A 25,073-nucleotide genomic window follows, 5' to 3' on the forward strand; every position below is an offset into this window, starting at 1 on the left:
TCTGTCTGGCATTTGCTATTTTCTTTTTCTTGCTTTTCTCTCTATTTCTCGTGTCTCTTTTCATCTCTCGCTCCCTCTTTCGTTCTCTCTTTTTTGTCTTTCGATCTTGCTCTGTGATTTGTGTTACTTACGCTTGTAGTTTTTTGTCTTCCTATCCTTTTCTGTCTCTCTATAACCCTCTATTTCTCTATTTATCTTCCTTTTTCTCTCTTTTTACTTGTTCCCTCGCTGACCAGGATTATTCATCACATCGTGGACAAATCGGCGCATGAGTTCTGAGAGCTAAAGGGAAGACGAAAGCGACGAAGAAAGCACATGCCGATTCATCACAATCGCCATTTCGTTTCGCAGCTGACGGAGTAAACATGTAGCTTCACCTTCAACAGCTTCATTGTTAAATAACAACAAATTATGCAACAAGAACAAGGCAAACAAAGCAATTTCATAGCTACAGCATATTGACTAAGTCGTAAAGTTTCTCTCTTATACTATGAGACAGAGAAACCGCTCAAGGGCGTCAACGCTTTATACGCTGTGTCAGCCAGCGCCGTAGACCCGCGTGCGTGTGTGAGGCGGGAAATGCCCTATAGGCCACCCTCATCCCCCAAATCCTGATGATGAGGTGTGTTTTACCGCGAATGATAAAAGATATTGCTACTATTGCGTGGGCAGCTTCACTGTAGCACAGCATAACATTAAATTTCCACTCGGTTTCGCGATGTGACAACGCATGTTTTGTGAACTTTGCAATATACGAGAACGCATCATTTTATTTGAACAATTATTAAAAATGTCGTCTTCCAGCGCCTTCAACGAGTCAACCTCCCCTTACAAAAAAAATATTCCTGGCTGCGGGCCTGGTGTCAGAAGCTCATCGCTCAGATGCGTTCTCTATTAATGTGTCTCTGACTTTCTCCGAGGAAACCCAGGCGATCTTCGTATCACTGGCATCTGCCTCTCGTCCACATGGAGCAACGTCTCCGGCTCCAGTGACGCAAGTTCTTGCCGGGCCCTCGGCCCAGTCCCACGCCTCCGCACATCTCTGTTGATCGGCCGCGACGAATATGGGTCGTGACCCTGGGCGGAGGAGTTGCGTACCAGCTGGGCACGCACCCCGGGCGATGCTTGGCAGTGACACAATTTCTCCGATTAAGGAACCCGCGGCTGTCGCCAGCGCAAGCTGCGCGAGTGGTGTCTGCGTATACACTCCTGGATCCAGGCTTTGCAGCGAATGTTTATGACGTTAGAACAACGAACCCCGCGTGCTATATAGTTTAGCATGAAGGGTGTCGTGCTGCTAAACCCGAGGGCGCGGGTTCGATTCTCGGTTAGCAATCGTGGAACGATGCCATTCCTTTTTTTTAATGCTTCTCGCCGTCATTAGCCGTCAGAGATTGGTTGAAGCACACCAATAGAGAGAGAGAGAGAGAATAAAATGAGGGAAAGGCAGGGAGGTTAACCAGGAAATGGAGCATCCGGTTTGCTACCCTGCACTAGGGGAAGGGGGAATGGGGAAGAAAGATGGGAAAGAAAGCGAAGAGGGAAATAGACGCGCGTGAAAAAAAAAAGGGGGGGGGGGCTGGGGTGCTACAGTCTATACAATAGGCCACTGCCACGCAAAAAGTTCAGTAAGGCCTTCACAGATTTTCTGTGAGCACACAAATCATGTCACCTTTCCAGCACTGATTATTCAGACAAAGGTCTGTCGTCAAGGCGAGCAGCTAGTTGCCGTCTTTGCACGCTGTAACGAGGGCAGTGACAGAGAAAGTGCTCTATAGTTTCATCGCTGCCGCAATGACCGCAAGTAGCACTGTCTTCCATGCCGATTCGGAAGGCGAAAGCTTTAGTGAAGGCGACACCAAGCCATAGTCGGCAAAGTCGGCAAAGCGACTGCATAGACTGGACACGTCTCGTCGACTCCGGCCTCCGTCTGGACTCTCTAGACTCGAGACAATGGTGCTTTGAAGCACACCAATAAGGTGAGCTTTGACCAATGACGGCGAAAAGCATAAAAACAATAAGGAATGAAATCGTTCAGGAATTGCTCCCAGGACACATTGGCCGCATTTCTATGAGCGTAAAACGCAAAGAACACCTGGGTACGATATTTAGGTGCGTACGAAATTCCAGCTGGTCAACACATTTAGAGCACCCTACAACGTCGGACATAGCAGAGCACTTTAGCGAGACTATTTTTTTTTCTTTCTCTCACAGACCCGCCATGGTGGTCTAGTGGCTAAGGAACTCGGCTGCTGGCCGGCACATCGCGAGATCGAATCCCGGCCGTGGCGGCCGTGTGTTGATATTTAGGTGCATGTCAAAGAACCTCCGGTGATCGAAATTTCCGGAGCCCTCTACTAAGGCATCTCTCATAATAATATGGTGGTTTCGGGACGTTAAGTCTCAATGATTAATAATAATAATAAGTCTCATTACTATTTTTCGTCACGGAGAAACAATCAGCTGCCTCACTTCAGCCATCTAAGTGGCGTTTTTCCGGACTTCATCAGTAATATCCCACTATAGAGCTAAGCACGGTGCGAAGGCAAAACTCGAGCTACAATTCCGTCGCAAGAGCTTTTTATTGTCGCATTTGGGAGTGCTGGAATTATATTCGCCGTCATCGCTGTCGTCACTAACTTCTTCATTCTTTTTAACTTCTTTTTTTTCCTCGTCACGATGACACCGATCGTAAACGCGTGGACAGCTTACTTATAAATGACGAGCACCGCTGCTGGCATTACGAAAGGGGCCACGGCCGAGGCGTCACCAGATGGCTCAACTGTGACGCATATATACTTCACATGGGAAGGCGAGTTGGACTTTCAACACTTCTCTTTGGCACGGGACCAGATCCGAGAACTATTGGAATAGTACAAAATTGTATCCATTCATTGGATAAAAAACAAACAAAGCGATGCGAAATTGGGAAAGAAGGTTTGCCAGACGCTGAGGGCATCTCTTTATGAAGACAATGTTTACACCTCAAGGGAATGCGCCTCAAGAGAAGTGTTTCTAATGAGCAAATAAGCAGACTTTTTTTCTGGTGCTTTTTAACGTTGACGACAGAAGGACGATCCCTCCTATAGATGGCAGCACATCTCACAGATCTCCGAAGCGAAAACGGCCCAACGACAACGAAAAACGTGGGTGAAACGCCGGGAGGCTAACAAAGCACATGACTGACTAACTGCGCTACATACACCGGGGAACGAAATGGTGAATAGTACGTCGAATGAATACCAATAAAGCGAAGAATAGGAAAATTGGCGTGTAGAAACGGAACTCGCCTATAAGTAGTGACTCGTTTTTCAAATAGTTTCGGATTGTCGCTCCAAACGAAAACACCGGAGTCGGGAACGCTCAAGAGCGCATTCTGGTACCTGGGAATGTATAACCAATTTTGAATACCACTATAATGAAAATAAACTCTCGGTTCTAATATCAAAGGGGTAGGCTTCTCGGTGACGCCGCTGTGTAACGTCATGGCGAGACGGGAGCTCCCGGGGTACTATGGCGGCAAATCCATCTTCTACTCGTAGTGCACGTAAAAAATGACGAGCGAATTACCGTCCAGAGACACCGGCAGTTGTTTATGCAATTCAGCCTGCACGCAAGAAGCAGAGTTAGAAAAACTGAGTATAGAACGGTGATGGGTCTGATGACCCGTCGGAATGACGCCCATTACGGTGGGGTTTTCTCGCCAATATGCTGAGCGACAAAAGATTTAAAATCAAAGTAAAATATTTTATACATGTCGTGAGACTCGCCCATGAGGAATGCGTTAACAGTATACATACAAAAAAAAAAAACGTCCTTGTCAGTTTTCTTGGTTGCTCTCCAGTCAGTTGCTGAACGCTCCTCGTGACACGTCAAGTACATATGGCTAGCCACTGAGTCCTACTTGATGCTTGCGCAATTTCTGGAAGCCCACCTAGATGCTTATTAACGGCCTTAATAATATAGTCTAATGCTGTGGCGACGCAATTATCTCCTACCTTCCACATAAGCGAGGGTTACTTTCTACCCTATCAAATCATACGAGTTCCCAGCTTTGATTGACATGTAGGGTTTGACGTCCCAAAACCACCACAGGAATACGAGAGACACCGTAATGGAGGGCTCCAGAAACTTCGACCGCATGGGGTTCTTCAACGTGCACCCAAATCTGAGCACACGGGCCTACAGCATTTTCGCCTCCACCGAAGATGCAGCTGCCGCAGCAGGGATTTGATCCCGCGACCTGCGAGTCAGCAGCCGAGTACATCAGTCACTATACCAACGCAGCGGGGTGGTTCTGGGCTTCACCGAAGTGCAAAAGCTTCAGTTTCATTATATTCTTTGCAATGAATATTCTTGTTTAATCTCTTCTTAACTGACAGATCAATCCATGTGAGCTCGCCAGGTTCAGTCACAATTAGGAAGCACGATGGCTCTAAATTGCCCCTGCACGATACCTAGCACAATCACCTGGATCTTTGGATTCTCCGAATTATCCCGAGATGGTCCTCCACCGAAGCAATGCAGCTAAACCTCCGGGGAAGAATGTCAAGTTTGGGAGGATAGACGCTGGCCCAGATGGTGTTGCTCAATTGTCGCAGCCTAGCAATTAAACTAACTTTCTGGCCACACAGCAGGTCATTCTTGGGAAACAACCGGATACCCGCATAAGCCACGTCAACCGCTAGTAAAGTTGTTCGCCGATGTGAAGACATTGCAAGCTAGGGTCCACAACTACGAACGATTGGCAGGCATTCCATCTACTTTTCGCCCCTGTGTACATGTTAACGTTGTGTATACCCTAATACGTAATTCATACCAGCCTCAGCTTTATATCCTGAGGCAGTTTAGTAATCCATAACCCTTTGTTAATGATGTACCCGTCTGTGAGTCGGATACGGAAGCTATTACCGCAGGGTCTCTACATACGACAGGAGCCAATTACACAGCACACCCATCAGTGTATGAAAGTTCAGGCGTGGTATTCTAAGCTGGTTCACGAAGGCAGCGGCGCAAGCGAGCCAGCTAGCAATGCGCTGGCGACAAACACGACTTGCCGCGATGCTCAGATGGAGCGCCGAAACAGGAAATCGCCTCCGATTAGATTGACGGTTGCCGACGCCACGTCAGACGAAGCCCGCAGCTGCCCGAGAAGGCATAAAAAAATATAAAAAACTATGAGAAAAAGATGCGGGACTGCGACATCTCCGACGCACACCCACACAACACACACACCCATCTTCTCCCGCTTTTCTCGACGCTTTCGTGCAGGTTGCATATGACGACGCGAGTCGAGATATGGAGTGCAAGCAGAGCCAAATCCGACACCAGGGCCTCACCCGCCTTCCACTGCTGCAGCGCTTGGTCACACTAAGAGGCGACGACGAGGTTCTATGAATGGCTGTCTCGATTGGAAGTAAACAGTTCGTGGAAGGAAATATCAGTGCTATTCAGCCGTCATTAGCATTAGCAATCTGCGGGACAGTAACCAAGTAAACTCATGGGGCAGACTTCGCACCCCCTTTCCTATGTGATTAGGGTAGGGCGCAGCCCCCCATGCCCCCCCCCCCCCCCTTCCATCGCATGCCTATGTCTACTAGTGTTTCAGTACACCCTCTGACACGTTGCGGAAAAGCTTAGCTAATTGCGGTTTGACTCCTTGGTCACGTGACCATTCTTGCCAAGGCTGCCAGCGTGGCACAACACGGTAGCTAACTGCCTACCCCGTCACAGCGACGCCGGGACATTGTGTCAGATGCGCAAACGCCACGGCAGAAACTTGCTGGCGAAGTTTCGCAAACAAGTATTCGTTTCGGTTGAGTCGCTCGAGTTTTGCGGCCTTGTAACGTTAATAGTTTGTGATTATGAGCGATCTTAGTCAAGAGAGTGCTACGTGCCCAAGAGCCCTTCACTAGGCAAGATAGATTAGTCAACTTGGAGGCCTGCCATGCGTTCACTGTTACTTTTTTACTCTTTTTACAAACTTTAGTGACACGAGACAGTTTCACGCTCGCTGTCGGGCAGCCTCATCAAGCGTGAGGCCCACGGGATGGCTTTGTGCTCTCCTATAGTAGAGTACCTAGTACTCTACTATAGTACTTTACTCTACTATAGTACTCTACAACTATAAACCGTAATTACTTTTTCTGAACACACAGCGTACCATAATAAAGTACCAAGTACTCTAAATTATTAAATACTCTTTCGAAACAAAGCGTCATTACAAGTGCGCAGTTCACAATCTTCTCAAGCCGTATCGTCTGTAAGGGTTAAGGATGTTGTAGGTAGCCGGCGGTTCAAGCATTGCATAATTTGCAGGCAGTTGTCCCGCCCGGTTTTCACTTTGCTAGTTGTAGCTAAAGGCACTTGTTTGTTTTTAACTAATCACTTAACCAAACCGTTTGGTCTGTAAGGTGTGAGCATAATGATGCATGCATTCTGATGCTGTAGACAATTTCACGTCGCTTTTGCTAATATATACGCATCGCGTCCTACACAAGCTTTATTCTCTCTGTGTAGTCCTGAAAAATGCATTAGCGTTGTTATCTCATCCGACTGCGTTTTTTCGCCACCCGGCGAACAACGGCAAGTTTTAGCTGCAACAGCACTTCGGAGGGCATCGTTCTCGTTCTACTAAGCACATCGCTATGAAGTCGCGTAACTGACGATAACATATATTGATGAGAAAGATGTGTAAGGACTGATTATGACCCGCCACGGTGGTCTAATGGCTAAGTTACTCGGCTGCAGACGACTGAATCCCGCCTATGGCGGCTGCATTTCCGATGGAGACAGAAATGTTGTAGGCCAGTGGGCTCAGATTTGGGTGCACGTTAAAGAACCCGAGGTGATCGAAATTTCCGGAGCCCTCCACTACGGCGTCTCTCATATTCATATGGTGGTTTTGGGACGTTAAACTTCGCAGATCAATCAAGGACTGATTATGATGAGACGAAAAGTGTTTCTTTTATGTACAAAATAATTGTGATTGCTGGAATTGTTTGACAGAATTTGTTAAAATACAGTGCAGAGTTAACCATAATATACAAGAACGTGCACACACAAGATTGTCCGCGCGTCATCCGAGTTCAGCCGCATTTGTCTTCTATATCCGCTAGTGTACGTACCACTCGACAAAGTAACGGTCTTAAGAATATTCCTTTCAGGACACACATTGGCTGTTTTAAATTTTCCTTTTTTTTTTTGCATTCACTGCTGAGATTCGAAGCAACTTGGATTGTTTGAAGCAAGTTGGTTTGATTTCATTGGATTTATTCAAGGCAAAATTGTTTAAAATTACCTTGGGGGACACGACTAAAAGGCGACTAATCGCCTGACTAGGTCGTGCCAACCTGGCAGCAAAGCAGAAAAAAATGCACCGCAAGCATTTATAGTACAGAATGCACTTGCGCATACTGATTCATCTACAGTACTTCCAAGATTAGACAGAATTACGAGTTGAGTGTGCAAGATTATGAGAACAACTGATGTTAAAGTGGTGTCAGTACAACGAACGCGTGCAACGAACCATGCTTCCCTTCGTGCATTCCCCTTTGAAGAGTCCGTTGATCAGCTGCCTAACCCTATCACCGCTTGTATTATCTTAGGAGCTGTTTTTTTTTCTTCAATCGTACTGACATCGCGTTATATCACGTACTAATATCACGTTCAATTTTATTTCCCGTTTTATTGTTTGTACCGAAATATGTACCTACTCCTTATATGTCTAGAATTCGATGCAGCAGCATTTTTCAATGATGAATACGATTTGTCACTAAAAAAAAACCTTTTGCGGGCCAAAGTCCATGTAACACTGGTCATAAATTATTGCATGCTGAGCACGAGGTCATTGGTTTGATGTCTGAAGATGGCAGATTGTAACGGCTAGAATGTCGACTACGAAGGTGTAAAGTTGATTCTCGTTCGATCGGCGGTCCGTACAAAATAAAACAGTATCGACAACCTAGCTTAGAAAAAAGAAAGCGTGGTTGATCCTCCTTCTTAAGAATCGGTGGAACGCCAAAGTAAAACGTTTCTTCGCAGAGATAGTTGAGTAATCATTGTGCATTGTTTCACCGCAAGGGCGAAGGAAATAATGCTACCGTGACAAATTACAATTTCAAGCAAAGAACGGCAAGCTGCTCGAAATTTTCAGTGCGCACTGCAATCAGAAATAACGCATGAAAGGAGCATACGCAGGACGAGCGTGGACAACCAACTGTCACAGATCAACACTCAACGCGCGCTGCTCAAACAGAAAGAAAGACGTGCGAAGTGACCACACAATTGTACAGCTAAACGAGCGCAAACAGAAGTCACAATTACTTCTTCGTGTGTAAGCAGTACGCTCCCTTTGTGAACGCGGCCGTGGCAGCGAGCTGACTGACGTTCACACTCTCTTAAAGCAAGCTTGCGGTGGAAGCACAAGGGGTGCTCACGTGAAGCACAATGAGCTCACGTGAAGCTCATTCCTAGAAGACAAGTTAACCTTCACCGTGCAAAGGAAACACAGCACGAAACTAGGTAAAAATATATCCTTCAAAGACGTTTCGGTCCCGACGCATTACCTTTCTACACATTCACATTGTGAACGAGGCTCCTGCTTGGCGACTGGCATGTCTTTTTAGGAATATATTTTTACCGTGGTCAGCTTTGTGTTTCCTTCGTCCGTGTCTTTCCCCAACCAGGTGGTTTTGCGCCAAGCTATTGACTTCGTGAACTCTATTATTTAGAGCGACCTGGGTTGCACAACACTCCGAAAGACTATATGACAGTATATTGATCTTGAAAGGAAGTTATATGTGAGGCATGCAGGACACGCCGTGCATCTTCAATAAGCAAGTGCGTGGTGCTGTACGTGGTTAATGGCATTAAACACATCAAAATGCAAAGTAATGTCAATTACTCGGAAAGCCACACCGTCACTTCATTCGTACCATATCAATAAAGGCACTCTTGCAATTGCCCCACCACGGTGGTCTAGTGACTAAGGTACTCGGCTGCTGACCCGCAGGTCACGGGACCGAATCCCACCTATGGCGGCTGCATTTCCGATGGAGGAGGAAATGTTGTAGGCCAGTGGGCTCAGATTTGGGTGCACGTTAAAGAATCCGAGGTGATCGAAATTTCCGTAGCCCTCCACTACGGCGTCTCTCATAATCATATGGTGCTTTTGGGACGTTAAACCCCACAAATCTCTCTTGCAATTGCTGCACAGCATAAATACCTAAAAATTGCGTTCACTGCGAATCTTTCTTGGTCTGACCACATCACCTCCGTATCAGCTAAAGCTTCCCGATCCTTGGAATACTTGCATCGAAATCTAAGAAATGCTTCTCCCAACATACTAGGCTAGCATACTTCTCCCTTGTTCACCCTCAACTCGAGTACGCCTCCCCTATTTGGTCCCCTCACCAAAAATACCTGATCATCATATTAGAGCGAGTTCAAAACAGGGCAAGCCGCTTCATTTCCAACAGTTACAAGTATCAGTCTAGTATCACACAAATCAAACTTGACCTTTCCTTACAACCTTTGAGTACTCGCCGTAACATAGCCTTGCTGACACTCTTTCACAGATTCATTCACTCATCTCGAACACTGGCATGCTTGACACGACCCTACTCTGCATCACGCAGGATTCCTAATCATTCTAGCTTTTCGCGCATTTACGGGTCAACACGTGCATTCGATAGCCCAGCACTGTTACATGCAGTACGATATTGGAACTCCCGCCAGATAACATCGCACGTCTAGATAACACTTATACTTTCCATGACGCATTCTCTGGCCGGAGAGACAGAGAGAAAAGTAAACGTTTAGTTTTGAAACAGTGCCCGGAGCAATGCCCGGTGTCACCCTGAGTTGAGAGGGCTCCTTATTTATTTATTTATTTATTTAAATACTCTCAATGCCATTTGCGGCGTTACAGAGAGGAGTGGTTACAAGTTAGAGATGGCAGTCTTGAATGATGCATGATCAGGGTTGCTGGCGATGGAGGCAGGAAGGTGGTTCCATTCGGATGAAGTCTTCGGCACGTAGGAGTGGAAGTATATGTTGGTATGGCAGAGTGGCACATGGACTTTGAAGTTATGGTCGATGCGAGATGAAACGTAAGAAGGTGACGAGAACAATGTGCCCTTTATTTCAGGATTCATAAAAAAAATTTTGTGAAAGAGACAGAGTCGGGCCTGTTTCCTCCTGTTAGAAAGGGTAGGAAGGTCTAGAGAATTTTTAATTGATGAGATGCTAGCGGTACGGGAGTAATTAGCGACAATGAAGCGAGCTGAGCGATTTTGGATGGCTTCCAGTGCATTAACAAGTGAACAAGAATGAGGATCCCAGATTGATGAGGCGTATTCGAGTTTAGATCTGACTAGTGTTTTATAAAGAAGAAGTTTTAATGAAACAGGTGCTAATGAAAAGTTACGGCGCAAGAAGCCGAGAGTGCGGTTAGCATTGTTAATCACATAACTGACATGATTATTCCATGTTAAATTGTTATCTATGTGAACACCAAGATATTTGTAAGTATTGACAGACGACAACAGAAAATTAGAAATTGAATAAACAGGGCTAGTGCAGTCAGTACTTCCTCGAGAGATCCTCATTATTTTGCACTTGCCAATATTTAGTTTCATTGACCAGAGTGAGCACCAAGATGTAATGTTGTCAAGATCAGATTGAAGTAGTGATGAATCATGAGAGTTAGATATTATGCGGTAGATGACACAATCGTCGGCAAATAGCCTGATTGTACTAGAAGCCAGTTGATCCTTAGTCCAGGAATCAACTGGCTTCTAGTGCCCTCTTGGCCCTGGCGACGAGTTGTTGTTGGTATTCCAGGTTCTCAAGGGCGAGCATCGCCTCCCACGTTTCGATTAGGTCTTCGTTCGTCCGTCCTGCTTCGTGTGGCGTTTTTTGTTTTTCCTTTCTTTTTGTTCTTGATACGTCAATAACTATTTGTATAATATCTGAAGTGTGCTTGACTAACAATATTTTAGAGATAATGCCCCAGTGATTGTTTCCCTGTATGCTCTATCTTGCTGGTGTTGCGATTTTTTTGTAACCAGTGCTGCCGTAAATACCTTCAGTTGTACTGCTCTGTCGTTTGGTTCGTTGAGTATGTTCCTCTATTTGTATTTTGCTAACGATTGAAAAATTTCACTTTTTGTATTGCCTCCCTTACACTATGCCTCAAGAGAGGCCTGTAAGCTGTTTTTAAATAAATAAATAAATAAATAAATAAATGAACAAGTCTACATTACTAGGCTTCTATCGGTATTTTCATGCAAATAAGGTATAAGAGTATAAGCTTAAATTGACGACGCAGCAAACAATAGCAAAAAAATTATAGGTGTCACATTGAGAGACAACAAAATAGCAAAGTGGTTGAGAGAAAAAACTGAGGTTAAGGATATCATAGTCGAAATCAATAAGAAAGAATGGGCATGGAGCAGTTACGTAGTACGTAGGCAGGATAATCGGTCGTCATTAAAGGGGTCCTGCAACACTTTTCGAGCATGGTCAAAAAGCTGCCGATTGGTAGTAGGGGCGTCTGAAAACATGCAAGCCGAATATTATAGCGCAGAATGCGGCCTGGAATTCAAAATAAATTATCAAAAACAGCTAGAATTTCTTTTTCTTCTCTCGACAAATGACAGAAGACGCCCGAAAATCACTCGTAGAAAGCCCATCTATCAGTCAATGGCTGATTTCAATATGGTGCGCTAGGTTGTTACAGAGATAGCCGTGGGAAGCCACGACTTCTCCACGCGTGCACGCGTGATCACACTGACAAATCCGCGCATTCGACGAAAAAAAAAGAGAAAAATTGCTCAAGGTCTTAAGACGAGCGTGACGTTTTTCTTTGCCCCTGCTATCCCTCCCTGCCTCCCTGCTTAGCTTCCAGCATTTTCGTCGGGACGAGGGAAGAGAGAATGCAATCGCAGCATGGGAAAAATGTTTGTAACTCCACTCGCAGTGGACAGATTTGTGAAATTTTTGCGGTGTTGAATTCACGAGGCAATCAGCTCTTCCAGTGAATTCATTCTATGGTTTCTTGAAAAGGTGTTTTTTAGCACTTGCAAAGGTAACTGACTGACTGGATTGCCAGAGAAGGCAAACGCGCGAGGGGGACACAAAGTTAGGTGGGCCGATGAAATTAAGTAGTTCGCACGTATAACGTGGCAACGGAAAGCAATAGACCTGGTTGAATAACGGATCATGTGAGAGGCTTTTGCCCTGCAGTGGGCGTAGTCAGGCTGATGATAATGGTGATGATGATGAAGGTATAACGTACGAAACCATCGAACATATTTTATGTCAGTGCCTCCAGTAGAGCTGTCAAAATCAGTCCCTGCCAGCAGCGTTTGCACGCCTCGAAGACAAGCCGCTTGCTGAAAAATCAATTTTGGAATGCCGGAAGGATCGGGCTTCACGCAGAAAAAACGAAGACGGCCCTCATCAAGTTTCTGCGAGCGACCGGCCTCATCGAAGGATTGTGGCATATCAGTGTGTGTGTGTGTGTGTGTGTGTGTGTGTGTGTGTGTGTGTGTGTGTGTGTGTGTGTGTGTGTGTGTGTGTGTGTGTGCGTGCGTGTGCGTGTGCGTGTGTGTGTGTGTGTGTGTGTGTGCGTGTGTGTGTGTGCATGTGCGTGTGTGTGTGTGTGTGTGCGCGCGCGCGCGCGTGTGTGTGTGTGTGTGTGTGTGTGTGTGTGCGTGTGTGTGTGTGTGTGTGCGTGTTTCAGCTTCACTCTCACTCTCTCATTTCCTCTTTCTTACTTTTTACACTCCCCTTACCCTTTCACCAGTGCTGGGTAGCAAACAAGGTGCTTGCTTTCCGGGTAGCGTCATTGCCTCTTCACATCTCCTATGTTTACCTTTCTTCAAAGTATAATGGACAAGTGCAACTTTCTACATAACCAAGCTGGCACGAGAGCTTCTATCAGCACATGTACCACTTATCAACTGCTCGCCCCTCACGTAACTGTAGACCGTCCACTAACAGGGGCGAACGACACCCCAGACGCTACGGCACTAGGACGCAGCGTAAGCGCGATGCTTTACTTGGCACCGTCAAGTGCAATGTGATCCTCGCTAACCAGCGTCCATATAGACGTATGGTGTTTCCGGTCGGTCTGAATGCGAGGACAAGAACGCCTTTGCTACACTGCCAAAGTCACAGAGCTTTCAGCGTCTCAAGATCTATGGCAGCTGCCTGCTTGCTTCAATCCCGTTTAAGATTAATTACGCGTGTCGTTTCAACGTCAACAACCTCAGAATTGAAATTACAGTTACCAATGCAATTGGTTTCACAAAAACACGTGCTAATAAAGAGGTGAATTAGGTTTATGACCAGTGTCACAAATGTTTGTCGAGTTAGAATTTGTTTTCGAGCGCTTGGAGAGGCCTATATATGCTCCGAACTCAGGACATCCCGCTATTTACGCCAAGAAGAAACTAAACAATGTTATTCAATTCCATTTCAACAAATTGTGATGTGTCTTTTCTGGTTTTTTGAGCGCCAATCCATGAATTTGCATAAATCTAGGGACGTATAAAACACACCTTACAAATTGACAATTTATAGTTTTTTAACAAAAACGTTAATAGAATTTCTTGCTATCTTCTTTGGTTTGTTGTCATTGGTTTCAAAAAATGGAAGGAAGGGCTAGATAATTTTAAAAACAGTCTTACGGCACTGCCATTAGTGTTGTCCACTCGATAACGTCTGAACGATGTTTGTATACCGCTGTGTAGTACTGAGACTTGACTGTATTTTTGTTTTTCTCTAGGTATTACAAGATGTAAAGACTTATGCCTAAATACACCAGTATGGCGACTTCAATAGATTCCTTGCACATATGAAGTTATATTGCGTTTCGCAGTGCGTTGATCTTCTCGCATGTACTAATTTTCATATGTTGGGTTCCTCATGGTCAAGACAGAATGACTCACTGGACGCTACAGATTCTGCATGCACCTGGAATCATCCACCGGAAGTTCTGCTAACAAACATTAGCACTGTCTGAGCGGCCATCTTTCCGGAAGATAACGTTGGTCAATGTATTCAGCAAAGTCAGTTTGTGGCCACGTTGAAAAGGCGTACATATACGTAAAAAAAATAAAAACGTAAAGAAAAAGTATCAGCTTCTCGGCGATTGCTCTCCTAAAGGTAAAAAAAAAGACTTATAATATTATTGTAAACAACGGGTACATGATCACTAGGCAGTGGTTTGTTTGTCGAGAAGGTGATTTTCAATGCTAACCCGTGAAGACATTGCAAAAACAAGAAAAAAATGAAGTTGGCGCACCATCCCAACTGTCTACGAAGTTTTCTTTTTTTCGTCCCTCAGAACTTCGCCAAAGAGTTAGTAAAAACAATCGCATGTCTTCGAGGTTCGCGAAAAAAAAGCAGCATCACGTATGCTGGCCAAAACACGCTCGAAAACGCCTTGACGGTGAGCACAAAGACACTCAGCGTAGGTCCACAGGATTCGCGTTAGGACGAGACAACCGAATGGGCTCGAATTTCGGGATGCATTAATGCAGCGACATCACGCCATTGGGGCATCTGCGTGGGACGATTTACACTTTTTACTTTTCTTTCTACCCCATGTGGCCTGTCGAAGGGTGTCTTTCTTTTTCTGGAACGGTTTCGACGCTTAGATAACTTCCCCTGAAGACCGCACGTATTGATGCGAAATGCATTGTCTAACGCCGAACTGCTGCTGCCGGTAGATGTAAATGTTGTTCCGCGTGCGAACAAGCCCACAGCTTTTCGCCCTCTTCCGCACTTGATAAAAAAAGTGTTTTTTTTTTTCAACTTAGCGGCTGTGGATGTGTGCCGTAAGCGTGACCTTTAAGCGTCGTTTCCTTCCCCGCAGAACGCACTGCATGAACGCATCGTTAACGCGGTGTTTTGGTCGATGAAATCTCGAGCCCGTCCGGCGCAATGATTTCGTCCTATCATTTGGTGCGGTGCGTCAGAGGCAACGCTTATTCGCACTTTCCTTTGGGCTGTTCGAATTTCTTGCAAGAGTGTCAAGTAAACATGCTTCTGTAGTAATAAAAATACTCTGCGTTCCACTTAGTGAAGCAAGGAGAGGCTGTGCACTCAGTTTCCTCTAGGGGCGCTTCGCAGTTTTTTTCGCGAGCTGTTTCAACGACGAGATATGATGACGGCTGTAGAACGGTGGTTTATTAACTGCGTTCGCCGTGCATTTAGTGTTATCTCCAGCATCTCATAAGCAAGTCGAAGCTGTTCCAACTGTCTAGGGGTTTGGTGCAGGTCACATGAAGATAAGAGCCGATAAGAAATGGTCGGCTATAGCGTCGAAGTGGCTACCGAGACACTCGTTGCGTAGCCAAAGATGACACAGTGTTACACAAGAGCAGCGAAATTAGGAAGTTTGCAGGCATAAAATGGAATAATATCACGCAGGACACACACAAACACACACATACACATATACACACACACGCGCGCGCGTGCGCGCGAAGATTCATAATGATGAGTATGAAAACTGATGCCACATTTCTGGATTTTCTTTATGTATTCTGTTTTAAACGTCTGCGTTTTCTAGAGATTATCGACGGTGAAAGGGAATTGCTGAGCAATCATTTTTTTTTAAGCAGTGCTTCCACTATAGCAGGTTGATCACACTGGTGCAAGCTTGAACGACAATCGGAGCTAAGTGGCCCTTCTTTCATTTTCTTCGTTTACCTTGTTTCTTCTTTCTCTTCTTCCCTCTTTGTTTATCTCTACTCCTCTCTTTCCTACTGTCCATTTTAACCTCTACTTTGTTCCTTCATTTCTCTCTCTCTCTCTCTCTCTATGTGTCTCTATCTCATTGTCCTGCCCTCTGCTTCTTTCTCTCTCCTTATTTGTTATTCTTCATTTCCCTTCAATTTTCTGTATTTTCTTTTTCTCCTTGTGTTTATGACTTTCTTTTCTATCCATTTCTTCTTTCGTTCTCCCACCTTCTCTCTTTTACGTGGTACCCTTCACCGTGGCGAGTTTTCATTTGGCCCTCGCACCAGCTTTACTGGATTGTGAGTCCAGCGGACACCAAAGCTTTTCCGACCGGCTTGAACGCCTGCCTCCCTTGCTAAAAAATTATGAAAAGTGTACGTCATCCGATCTTGACGACACGAAACGTCAAGTCACCCTCTTCGTATTTCAAGCACATGAAATCGACTTACCTATGCCGCACCCACAGAAAACCAGGCTTAACAGAAACGTTGCATTGCATCAAATCGACCACGAAGTGACTACCTGCTGGTCCTTCTGTAGCTTAGAGTGGCCGTTTCAAATGCCTATTCATTTATTGTTCGAATGAATGATAGCCCGTTATGTGACGTATGCGGGTGCAGCTCAATTCCAGTAGAGTGGCCCTCTCAGCCACCCTTAAACAGCTGGACAACCACCCTCTCACAGAAAACAAATTCGTAGGGTCCAGACCTACCCTGTCTTTAACATGAGCCCCTCTGGGAGACTTGTTAAGGCTTCTTCCAGCAATCAGGCTTAAGGAAAACATTTGACTCTTTGAATACAATGTTTTGGTTTAATACTTGGGCGGTGCAGCAGTCGTGACTGTTTTGTTTTTTTTTTTGTCACCTACCATCAGAAACTCTTGTTCACTGTCATTATTTAACACCCATTTCCCTCTTCTCAATTAGAGGGCAGCAGACCGGAGGTTTCTTCTGGTTAACGTCCCTGTCTTTCCTTCATCTCTCTCTCTCTCTCCTTGTAATACATCTACGATACTTACCATTCTTTTCATTCTGGACGGTGCTTTCTTTTGCTTGTTAAATCTTCCCACGTACCAAGTGAACACGGCTCCTGCACAATTTCCACGCGCCTACACGCGCCAAAAGTTTTGTCGGCTGTCGTTCCCCATTCATTACAATAAAGGCGTTTGCCTGGCGACACAAATGACAATGTCTGCCAATTTATCCATCCTGTTGTTTATTTCACTCCTCTGGAGGCGCGGAGTCCCCCTTTGTTTCCTCTTAATAAGGCTTCTAGCACCTGAGAAAAACGCAGTTACATATAGGCCTCTCGGGAATGAGAATGTACCGTTACACGCGAACAATAACCATTTCTTCTTCTTAGCGCACTGTCCTCTTTTTTCGCCATAGCTTAATTTTTGTTGCTTCTTCTTTGTCTTGCTGCTTTTTATTTAGGCCTGGATTGTGTTTGTCGCCTATGCGAAGTACACACCCGTCTTTGCCAGTTGCTATATCACTGAAAAGCTTTTGTCTTCTCTTGCTAAGATTGCAGGCGAGATGTTCGTTCTACGGAAATGCTCTTTTTCGCCTCGGCAAGTCTCTGCACGCCGCTTCTTTCTGCGCTTCGATTGGCTTGGATGCGACTTGGATTGACATTTTTGTCGGCCAAGGTAGCGCTGGCAGGCAGGCAAGTAAGCGATAGGGGGGTAATTTTCGAGCAACGAGTCAGCAAAAACGAAACTATACGAAACTCTCTGCTATGCCGTTGCGCGACAACCTTCGGAATCGAATGAATCTGTTGCGTAAGTTTCTCATGCGAGTTTGATTTCCTGCCGTCTTTGTGCGACGCAGTTTGGCCACCGCGTGCGCTAGCCTCGAGAAACTCGTGAAACACACACGCACTCCCCTCCCACCTTCCCAAACACATGGACGCACACACAAGATCTCGCGCGCCGCGCCTTCATTTTCCGACTCGACAGCTACATACCGGAAACCTTGGGGGCCCATTACCGATCCACGGGCTACGTTCTTATACGTCCATTCTTGTATTGTTGTGTGCCGTTTTGTTGGTTCACGCGTTTTCCTGCTGTCGTCGAAGGTGCCAAGGGGCACGAAGCTCTCCGGAGTCAGATCGAGCAAAGCCGTGCGACTCGATCACGTGAACTGCGCACCCGTGCCGCCGTTCGACGCATACTGCGTTCTACTCTCCACCCCCTCTTGCCCTCATATACACGCAGTTGATCGCGCGCAATGTCGTTTTCTCCATCGTACTCTTGTTTGCGCATCGCTCGTACGGGCTTCTTCATCCCTCAAATCTAGATCCTATATATACCCGAAAGATAGCTTGCTCATGCATTCAAGATCGCTGCTCCATAACGCACTGGTTCACTCACAATGATGACGCAGAGGCAGTTCGATCACGTCGCGCTTGACCTGCTTCAGTAGAAAAACGATGGGGCCAGAGTTTCATTGGCCTTTGTCCTGTCAATAACGATAGAAATTACCAAGTGGTGTAATGATAACATGAACATGAACGTGGGATGTCACAAACCTTGCGTGCGTGACGCGGTTCCCGAACATGCCGATTTCAACGACGTCAGCGCAAGCCATCTATTCGTAAGGTTGACGCACTCGCAAATCTCCCATTCACGCCGACTGAAAGAGTGCGAACTTGACAGACAGTTCGATTGATATGTGGGGTTTAACGTCCCAAAACCATCATATGATTATGAGAGACGCCGTAGTGGAGGGCTCCGGAAATTTCGACCACCTGGGGTTCTTTAACGTGAACCCGAATCTGAGCACACGGGCCTACAACATTTCCGCCTCCATCGAAAATGCAGCCGCCGCAGACGGGATTCGATCCCGCGAAGAGCGGGTCAGCAGCCGAGTACCTTAGCCACTAGACTGACAAACACTTCCATCGTCACGAACATCGGAGCAGGCTTGAGATCTGGTGCTTGATCCTTTACTGGGCGTGATGGGTATGATTAGTGTGCAAGGACGAGCTCAGTTATGACCACGTCATCATATCTATCTATCTATCTATCTATCTATCTATCTATCTATCTATCTATCTATCTATCTATCTATCTATCTATCTATCTATCTATCTATCTATCTATCTATCTATCTATCTATCTATCTATCTATCTATCTATCTATCTATCTATCTATCTATCTATCTATCTATCTATCTATCTATCTATCTGCCTGTCTCACCAAAGGAGAAAAACAACGAGCTAAAAACTGATGCGAAGCGGCTCTTCAGATTTCGCTAAACCAGTACGAATTCAAAGACGCGACAGTGCTTGATCTTACTCTTAACTACTTTTCCTACCGCACTCTCTTCCTCGGGACTTAAGTTTTCATAGAACACGCGGATAACGTCAGCGTTAAGCAATGATCCCATCAGGATTTTACGCTTTTCGGCTAAAAGCAGTTATCTTCGTTTGCGTAAGGCACACTACAATCCGAAATGAATGAATCGAACGCGATAAATGTTCCAGACGAGGCAGACCGTCCGTGCGACCGCGTTACAGAATATGTTAAGAGACTACTAACAACTGATATCCCAGGTATACTGACCAATCGTTAGCATATTTTCTCATGACATCACGTGAACAGACTAGTGGCGTCATGATGTCTGCCGAAAAGACGAAAAATGCCGCGAGAGAATCGAGAGCTACAGTTTGACGGGCTTAGTGGAATAGCGCGCTTAGGGGAATGGCGACGGCATCGAAACACACCTGCGCAGTAGGCTAAATGAGCCGTAGCGTTCACCGTACGCACGCTATTTTTCAGAATTAAGCAGTACCGTGTTTGTATGGTTTAAGTTTATATAATTTGATTGATTTATTGATTGATAAGTGGGGTTTAACGTCCCAAAACCACCATATGATTATGAGAGACACCGCAGTGAAGGACTCCGGAAAATTCGACCACCTGGGGTTCTTTAACGTGCACCCTAATCTGAGCACACGGGCCTACAACATTTCCGCCTCCATCGGAAATGCAGCCGCCACAGCCGGGATTCTATCCCACGACCTGCGGGTCAGCAGCCGAGTATACCTTAGCCACTATAGACCACCGTGGCGGAGGTTTAAGTTTATATAGAGCGTGTAAAACGAGGCGGTGATATCGGATGCCCAGCTCGCATTGAACTTAGCCTTCCTCCATGAAAGATTCATTTCTTTGGCTGCAAACAATCGAATGGTTTCGCTTACCTCCAGGCAGCTTCGATGATTCGGCATTCCAGATAGTTCAGCGGTTTCTTAGATCGCTTTTCATTACGGACGTTCTTAGCAATGTCCGGGTGTAAAGAAATCCGCAATTTATAAATTTTTAGCTTTCGGTGCGTGATACACATGAATTTACTATAATTAGTCATAAAAATCAATAATATAGCTTCATGCGCAGATACAACTAACAATTTTTAGTTTTTTTTTCTTTTTTTCACTCTTCTGGAAGCAAGCATCCTCCACCAGGTGACGCCATAGTCACAGTTTGTGCGCGTAAACACCATCCCGCTTTGCTAGAACGGCTGCCTGCCGCCATGCAGGGCCGCATCCAGCCACTCATTTTAGGGTTAAGGAGTGGGGGTGGTTCCTCGAAGTAACACTAAAGAGGGGGGCCGGGTTGTTACTTTTTTTGCTTTTAGTTCCACAAAAAGCCATTCTATAACATAAATAATGTTAATGTGTGCTCACAGTGGTTCCACTCATTAGTTCTAATCGGTGACAGGAGGTAAACAGCAAGGATTGAAAGGGGGGGGGGGGTGATGACAGAGACTTAGGGGAGAGGGCGATCGCCCCTATCACCAACCGTCTGAATCTGCCACTGCTTGGAACGAACGTTAGCGGCACATTAGCGGTAAACTACAACGGCGTAATAATGCACTCATTCTTTCGGATTCAACTGGTTTTTTAGGGGCCCCTTAAACTGTTCCCGGTTTGCACGCGACTGCTTCTGAAAAGGCAACCTCATCAGGCCCGAAAAGAATGCCACAAACACTAAAGCCGCCCGAAGTTACCAAAAAGCAGCAAGTGCTCGCCGTAATTAGGGAGTGTACCACCAGCACGATTATCGCGCTAGCCTGCGTGTCCACAATGACAAACAAAAAATACAGGCTTCGTACATTTATGACGTCAAGTTATGCATGACAAGCTGCGCGCCCCTAAGTTCAATATCGACCGTGTTCTACATAGTTTCGATGAAACACGCTTTGTCCATATATATATATATATATATATATATATATATATATATATATATATATATATATATATATATATATATATATATATATATATATATATATATATATATATAGTGGCAGCCGCTTTCATCTCTTCATCTATATATTACCGGGAATGAAAGCGTTTTCGTTTACTCGTTTACTGCCCGTGAGAATTTCGCTTTGTTCCGTACATTTTCACTCAGTCAGTTCATGTTTGGAGCTGTGGCAAACACATTCCTCCAGCAAGGGTTCGCATTCCGCGTTTGATTACTTCGACGTGGAACACCGGTGCGGATCTTGAATCCATTACGTAATTCCTTTATCGTCGCCCTACTGCACCTTCCCAACAACAAAACGGTATTGGGGAGAGTTTCGCTAAAGTGGCCAGTACGTGCATCGCATCCAATGAAAAATGATTCGCTTACAAAGCATCAAATCTTCATGCTTGCCCGCTTCTTCTGAAGAAATGCTCTTGCGCTAATGCAATTTACGAAATGCTGGGCGAAGAAATGAGCAGTATAGTTTTAGTGGTGCCATTGTGTGAGGCTCGAAGTGACTACATCACATGGAGCTTAATCTTCAAGGGCTGTTTGCATCCTTGCCAATGTAGAGGCGCTGACGCCGAGGACCTGAACATCTAAATTATGTTCTCAGATATTCTAAAGTAAATTGTAACTTTGTTTTATGCAAGTGCCTCCATTGAACCCCATGAATAGTGCATAATCATTGTTCTGGGCCTCTAAAGGGACGCTAAAAGGACCAAGACTGATGAAACAAAAATAATGAGTTGGTCATGGAACGCGGCGAGTCGAACGATACGTAGAACATGGAAATGTGTCACGCACGGCATAATGTGGTTAAGGGAGGATAAAATTGATTCTTTAGAAGGTTCGAGTAATCCTATCTAATAGGTATCCAGCTGGGCCGGCTGCCCAAAAACTGGCAAGAACAAGTTGCGTTGGCGTATGGGGACACTGTGCCTCAAGGCGTTATTTTCACGGGGTCGCGGTTTCTACGACGGCAGTAGTTGGCGTGATGAAAAAGACACTATTTGAGTCAGCTTGCGCCCTCAAAACTAAAAGTCAATCTATACAAGGAAAACTTAGCTCCGAGCTGAGCCTCAGCCATTGATAATCTGCTGAGCGGTAACGCACGTCGGCAATTATGTATGTGTCATCGAAGACCTTAGCGTTATTGCTAGTGGCCGCGTAAGTTCCAGAATGATCCCCAATGTTTTCGTCATGCGCGTAAGAACATCGGAAGGACACAGAACAATCTGGGGTGTTTCGTAGTCATTCATGCGTGGTTTTTCTCGAGACAGTAGTAGCTACACGTGTAATAAGATAGTAATGAAATAAAAGGAACGTCTGCGGAAATATAGTAACACGCCCTAAAAAAAGACACTTGTTGATGTTTTATACATGAAAAACCAACTTTATACTAGACTTTGGGGGTAATAACTGTTGAAGCTATCAGAGACGTCCGGTTCTTCAGTTCTCGTTTAGCCATTCACTTTTTATCCCTCGTAAACACTTCTTTGAAAGCTCAGAAATTTTCGTGTTGCAAGTGCTTTGAAATATATACAAAGCGTACAGTCTGTGTGCCAGAGGTCTTGTTTTGTTTGTCAACCGAACTCTGTTCACTTGGCACGAATGCGCTTGGAAACGTATAGACTTGACTGAAGCATCAACCTATACATTCTTCAAGAGAATACTTTGTATTATTTGATTCTCGATGCTCTTTATATGACGTGGAGAATAATTATGCAAGGCTTAAGAGAGTATGGACACCGTACGCACCCTCAAGGATTAATCTGAAGGAACGTGTGGCAAAGCTGTTGAAGTCTCACGCATGTGCAGCATCTCGCTTTTTTTTTTTCAAGTGTTCAAAGCAACCAAGGCCTCTCATCCGCAAAACTTAAAAAGTCTTGCATGAAATTTAGCGATAAGATGGTCGATCGAAAGATATGGTCAAATGCAATAAAAAACCCATATAGGTTCCAAGAACTCTGCCAACACTGCCGGACCACTTATCCCAAGTTGTCCTGCCTGCATAGTCTTGAACAAGCCCCACGGCTGGACAGGGTGTAGCAATTAGGGAGAAAAAAAAAGCGTAAAGTTGAAAAAGAACGTGTCCTCACCTGTGTACGCCTCACCGGGCACGTACTTCTTCGGGTTGCCCGAGATGACGATGCTGAAGTTGTTGTAGCCGGGCGACCGGTCGGTGAGCACGCCGGGAGGCACCCTGTTGCAGGGTCCCACGTAGCGGGGTCGGTGCGGCGTGGGTCCGACGATGTCGCCGGGTTCGGTTCCGGACTCGGGGTCCGGCGCCAGCGTCAGGGCCATCGAAGCCGGCGGCAGCGACAGGGCAGCCGCGAGCACCGCGGAGGCGAGCGCGGTGCCCAGGGCCAGGGGTCCGAACACGCCGCGTCTTCGAGCCATGAGCGGGCAAGAACACGCGTACTCGTGGTCGACGTCCTCGGCTTGCGTGCGGGCCCGACCGCGTTGACGGTCGATGCGGGTCTGCGAGAGCGACGCCGAGCGAAAACTCCGGGCCTGCTGAGGGGGCCGGCGAATGGGCCGCCGCTTCGGAGAGGAGGGTAGGGCCCGTTCGAGGGAAAGGGGAGAGATGTCTAGACGCGCCACTCGTGTCGTAGAAGAGTGTGCGATGGGGGTGTATAGAGGAGAAGGGTGCTGGAGGAGAGTAAAAAAAGATGGGTGGCTCTCTTGGCCGGACGGCGGCCGAGAGAGGATGCAGAGCGGGGAGCTCTTGAAGGGGGTAAAAAACATCTGTGTCTGAGAGGCGGTGAGATGAAGCGGAGCAGGATGGCTGGTAAAAAGACGGAGGAGGAGTGCCTTTCATCTGGAGAACTTTCCACTGGCCGCGCCTGTCGGCGTTGGTGCCCACATTTGTGATTGCATCGAAATTGGAAGCGTAGAGTTTATGCTGAAGAGTTTATTGTGTTAGGGAGTAATTACACGCGCGAAACTGCTTCTGAACATCAGTTTCACCCACCGATATGTACACTACGTTGGAAAAAATTCAATGAAGTACGCAAGACCATGGGCGCGCGCCCAGGTGGGGCAGGATGGCAGTCACACTATAGCACCTCACCATAGCTTCTCTCTAACACTCACACATCGGCGAAAATTGTCGAACTCCCCGAGGCTTACTCAACGAGTATACTTTCTGCATAGAACTCACTTTGAAACAGACTCACGAAAACTTTCTTCCACCAGATTCGCTCGGACTCACACTCATCTGCAGTCGCTCATGTACAGTACCACCAGAGGTTAAGTCAGTCGACTCATTTGCCGACTTACCATAACACCTTTTGTTTTCACTGCGCACCCATCGCAACAGCCTCGACAAGAGGGGAGTAGGGAAGAACGGAGAGAGGGGGAAGGGGGCTTTGTTTAAACCTGGCACACCATCTCTCTAAGGGAGGACCCTGCAAATGCCTGTGAACGTGGCACACCACACTGCGACACAGCATGATCGAAGACTCATCGAAACATAGGAAAACGCAAAACTTCTAATATCAGACACCGAGCAGTTGCTTCCTTGTGAGCAACAATGCTTCATTATCGTTTAACCTACAAACGCAGCTACGTCGCGACAATCGGGAAATCAGGAACGTTGTCACGTAACTACATCACTTCACGCTCCACCTGCAACCGCGACATAGTATGCCTTATATTGTAACCTATAACCCGCACCTCGTATAAGAATACGCCGAAGGCTTTTAAAAAATGTGTGCGCGTACTTGTGCGCACGGGTGTGTGTGTGCGTGTGTTTTCTCTTTTCCACACTTTACCATTACCCACCTGTCCTCCCGTTTTCTTGTTGTTGTTTTTTTCGATGAATGTCAGAAATCCGATTTCGCCGAACTTACCTCTAATCCGGGGCATCTCTTTCGCGCAGAGGACGGAAAGTCCAGTAAAGCGGCTGTCGTTGACGCCTCCAGTCTGGATCCCCAAAGACCTCCAGTACCGGGATTCACGTCGTTTTGCAGCCTGCACAAGACGTTTTAATTCTTTTTTTTCTCTATTCTGCAGGTGTCGTGTAAAGAGCACAAAAAAGCAAGACGCTTGACGCGA

The 25,073-nt window shown here is 46.0% G+C and overlaps 1 protein-coding gene across 2 annotated transcripts in view; it reads right to left on the bottom strand.

Moving 5' to 3' along the window:
• Window positions 1-23,773, bottom strand: part of LOC119164322 (spondin-1) — a 180,873-nt gene extending 157,100 nt beyond the window's left edge. For both annotated transcript variants that reach the window (XM_037416491.2, XM_075871391.1), the window contains exon 1: window positions 23,114-23,773. In XM_037416491.2, coding sequence (XP_037272388.2) covers window positions 23,114-23,762 — 649 coding nt within the window. In that variant the 5' untranslated portion in view covers window positions 23,763-23,773. The remainder of the gene's footprint in view (window positions 1-23,113) is intronic.
• Between the last annotated feature and the right edge of the window lie 1,300 nt (window positions 23,774-25,073).

Source organism: Rhipicephalus microplus, chromosome 8 (assembly GCF_043290135.1).
Source record: "Rhipicephalus microplus isolate Deutch F79 chromosome 8, USDA_Rmic, whole genome shotgun sequence".
NCBI lineage: Eukaryota > Metazoa > Arthropoda > Arachnida > Ixodida > Ixodidae > Rhipicephalus > Rhipicephalus microplus.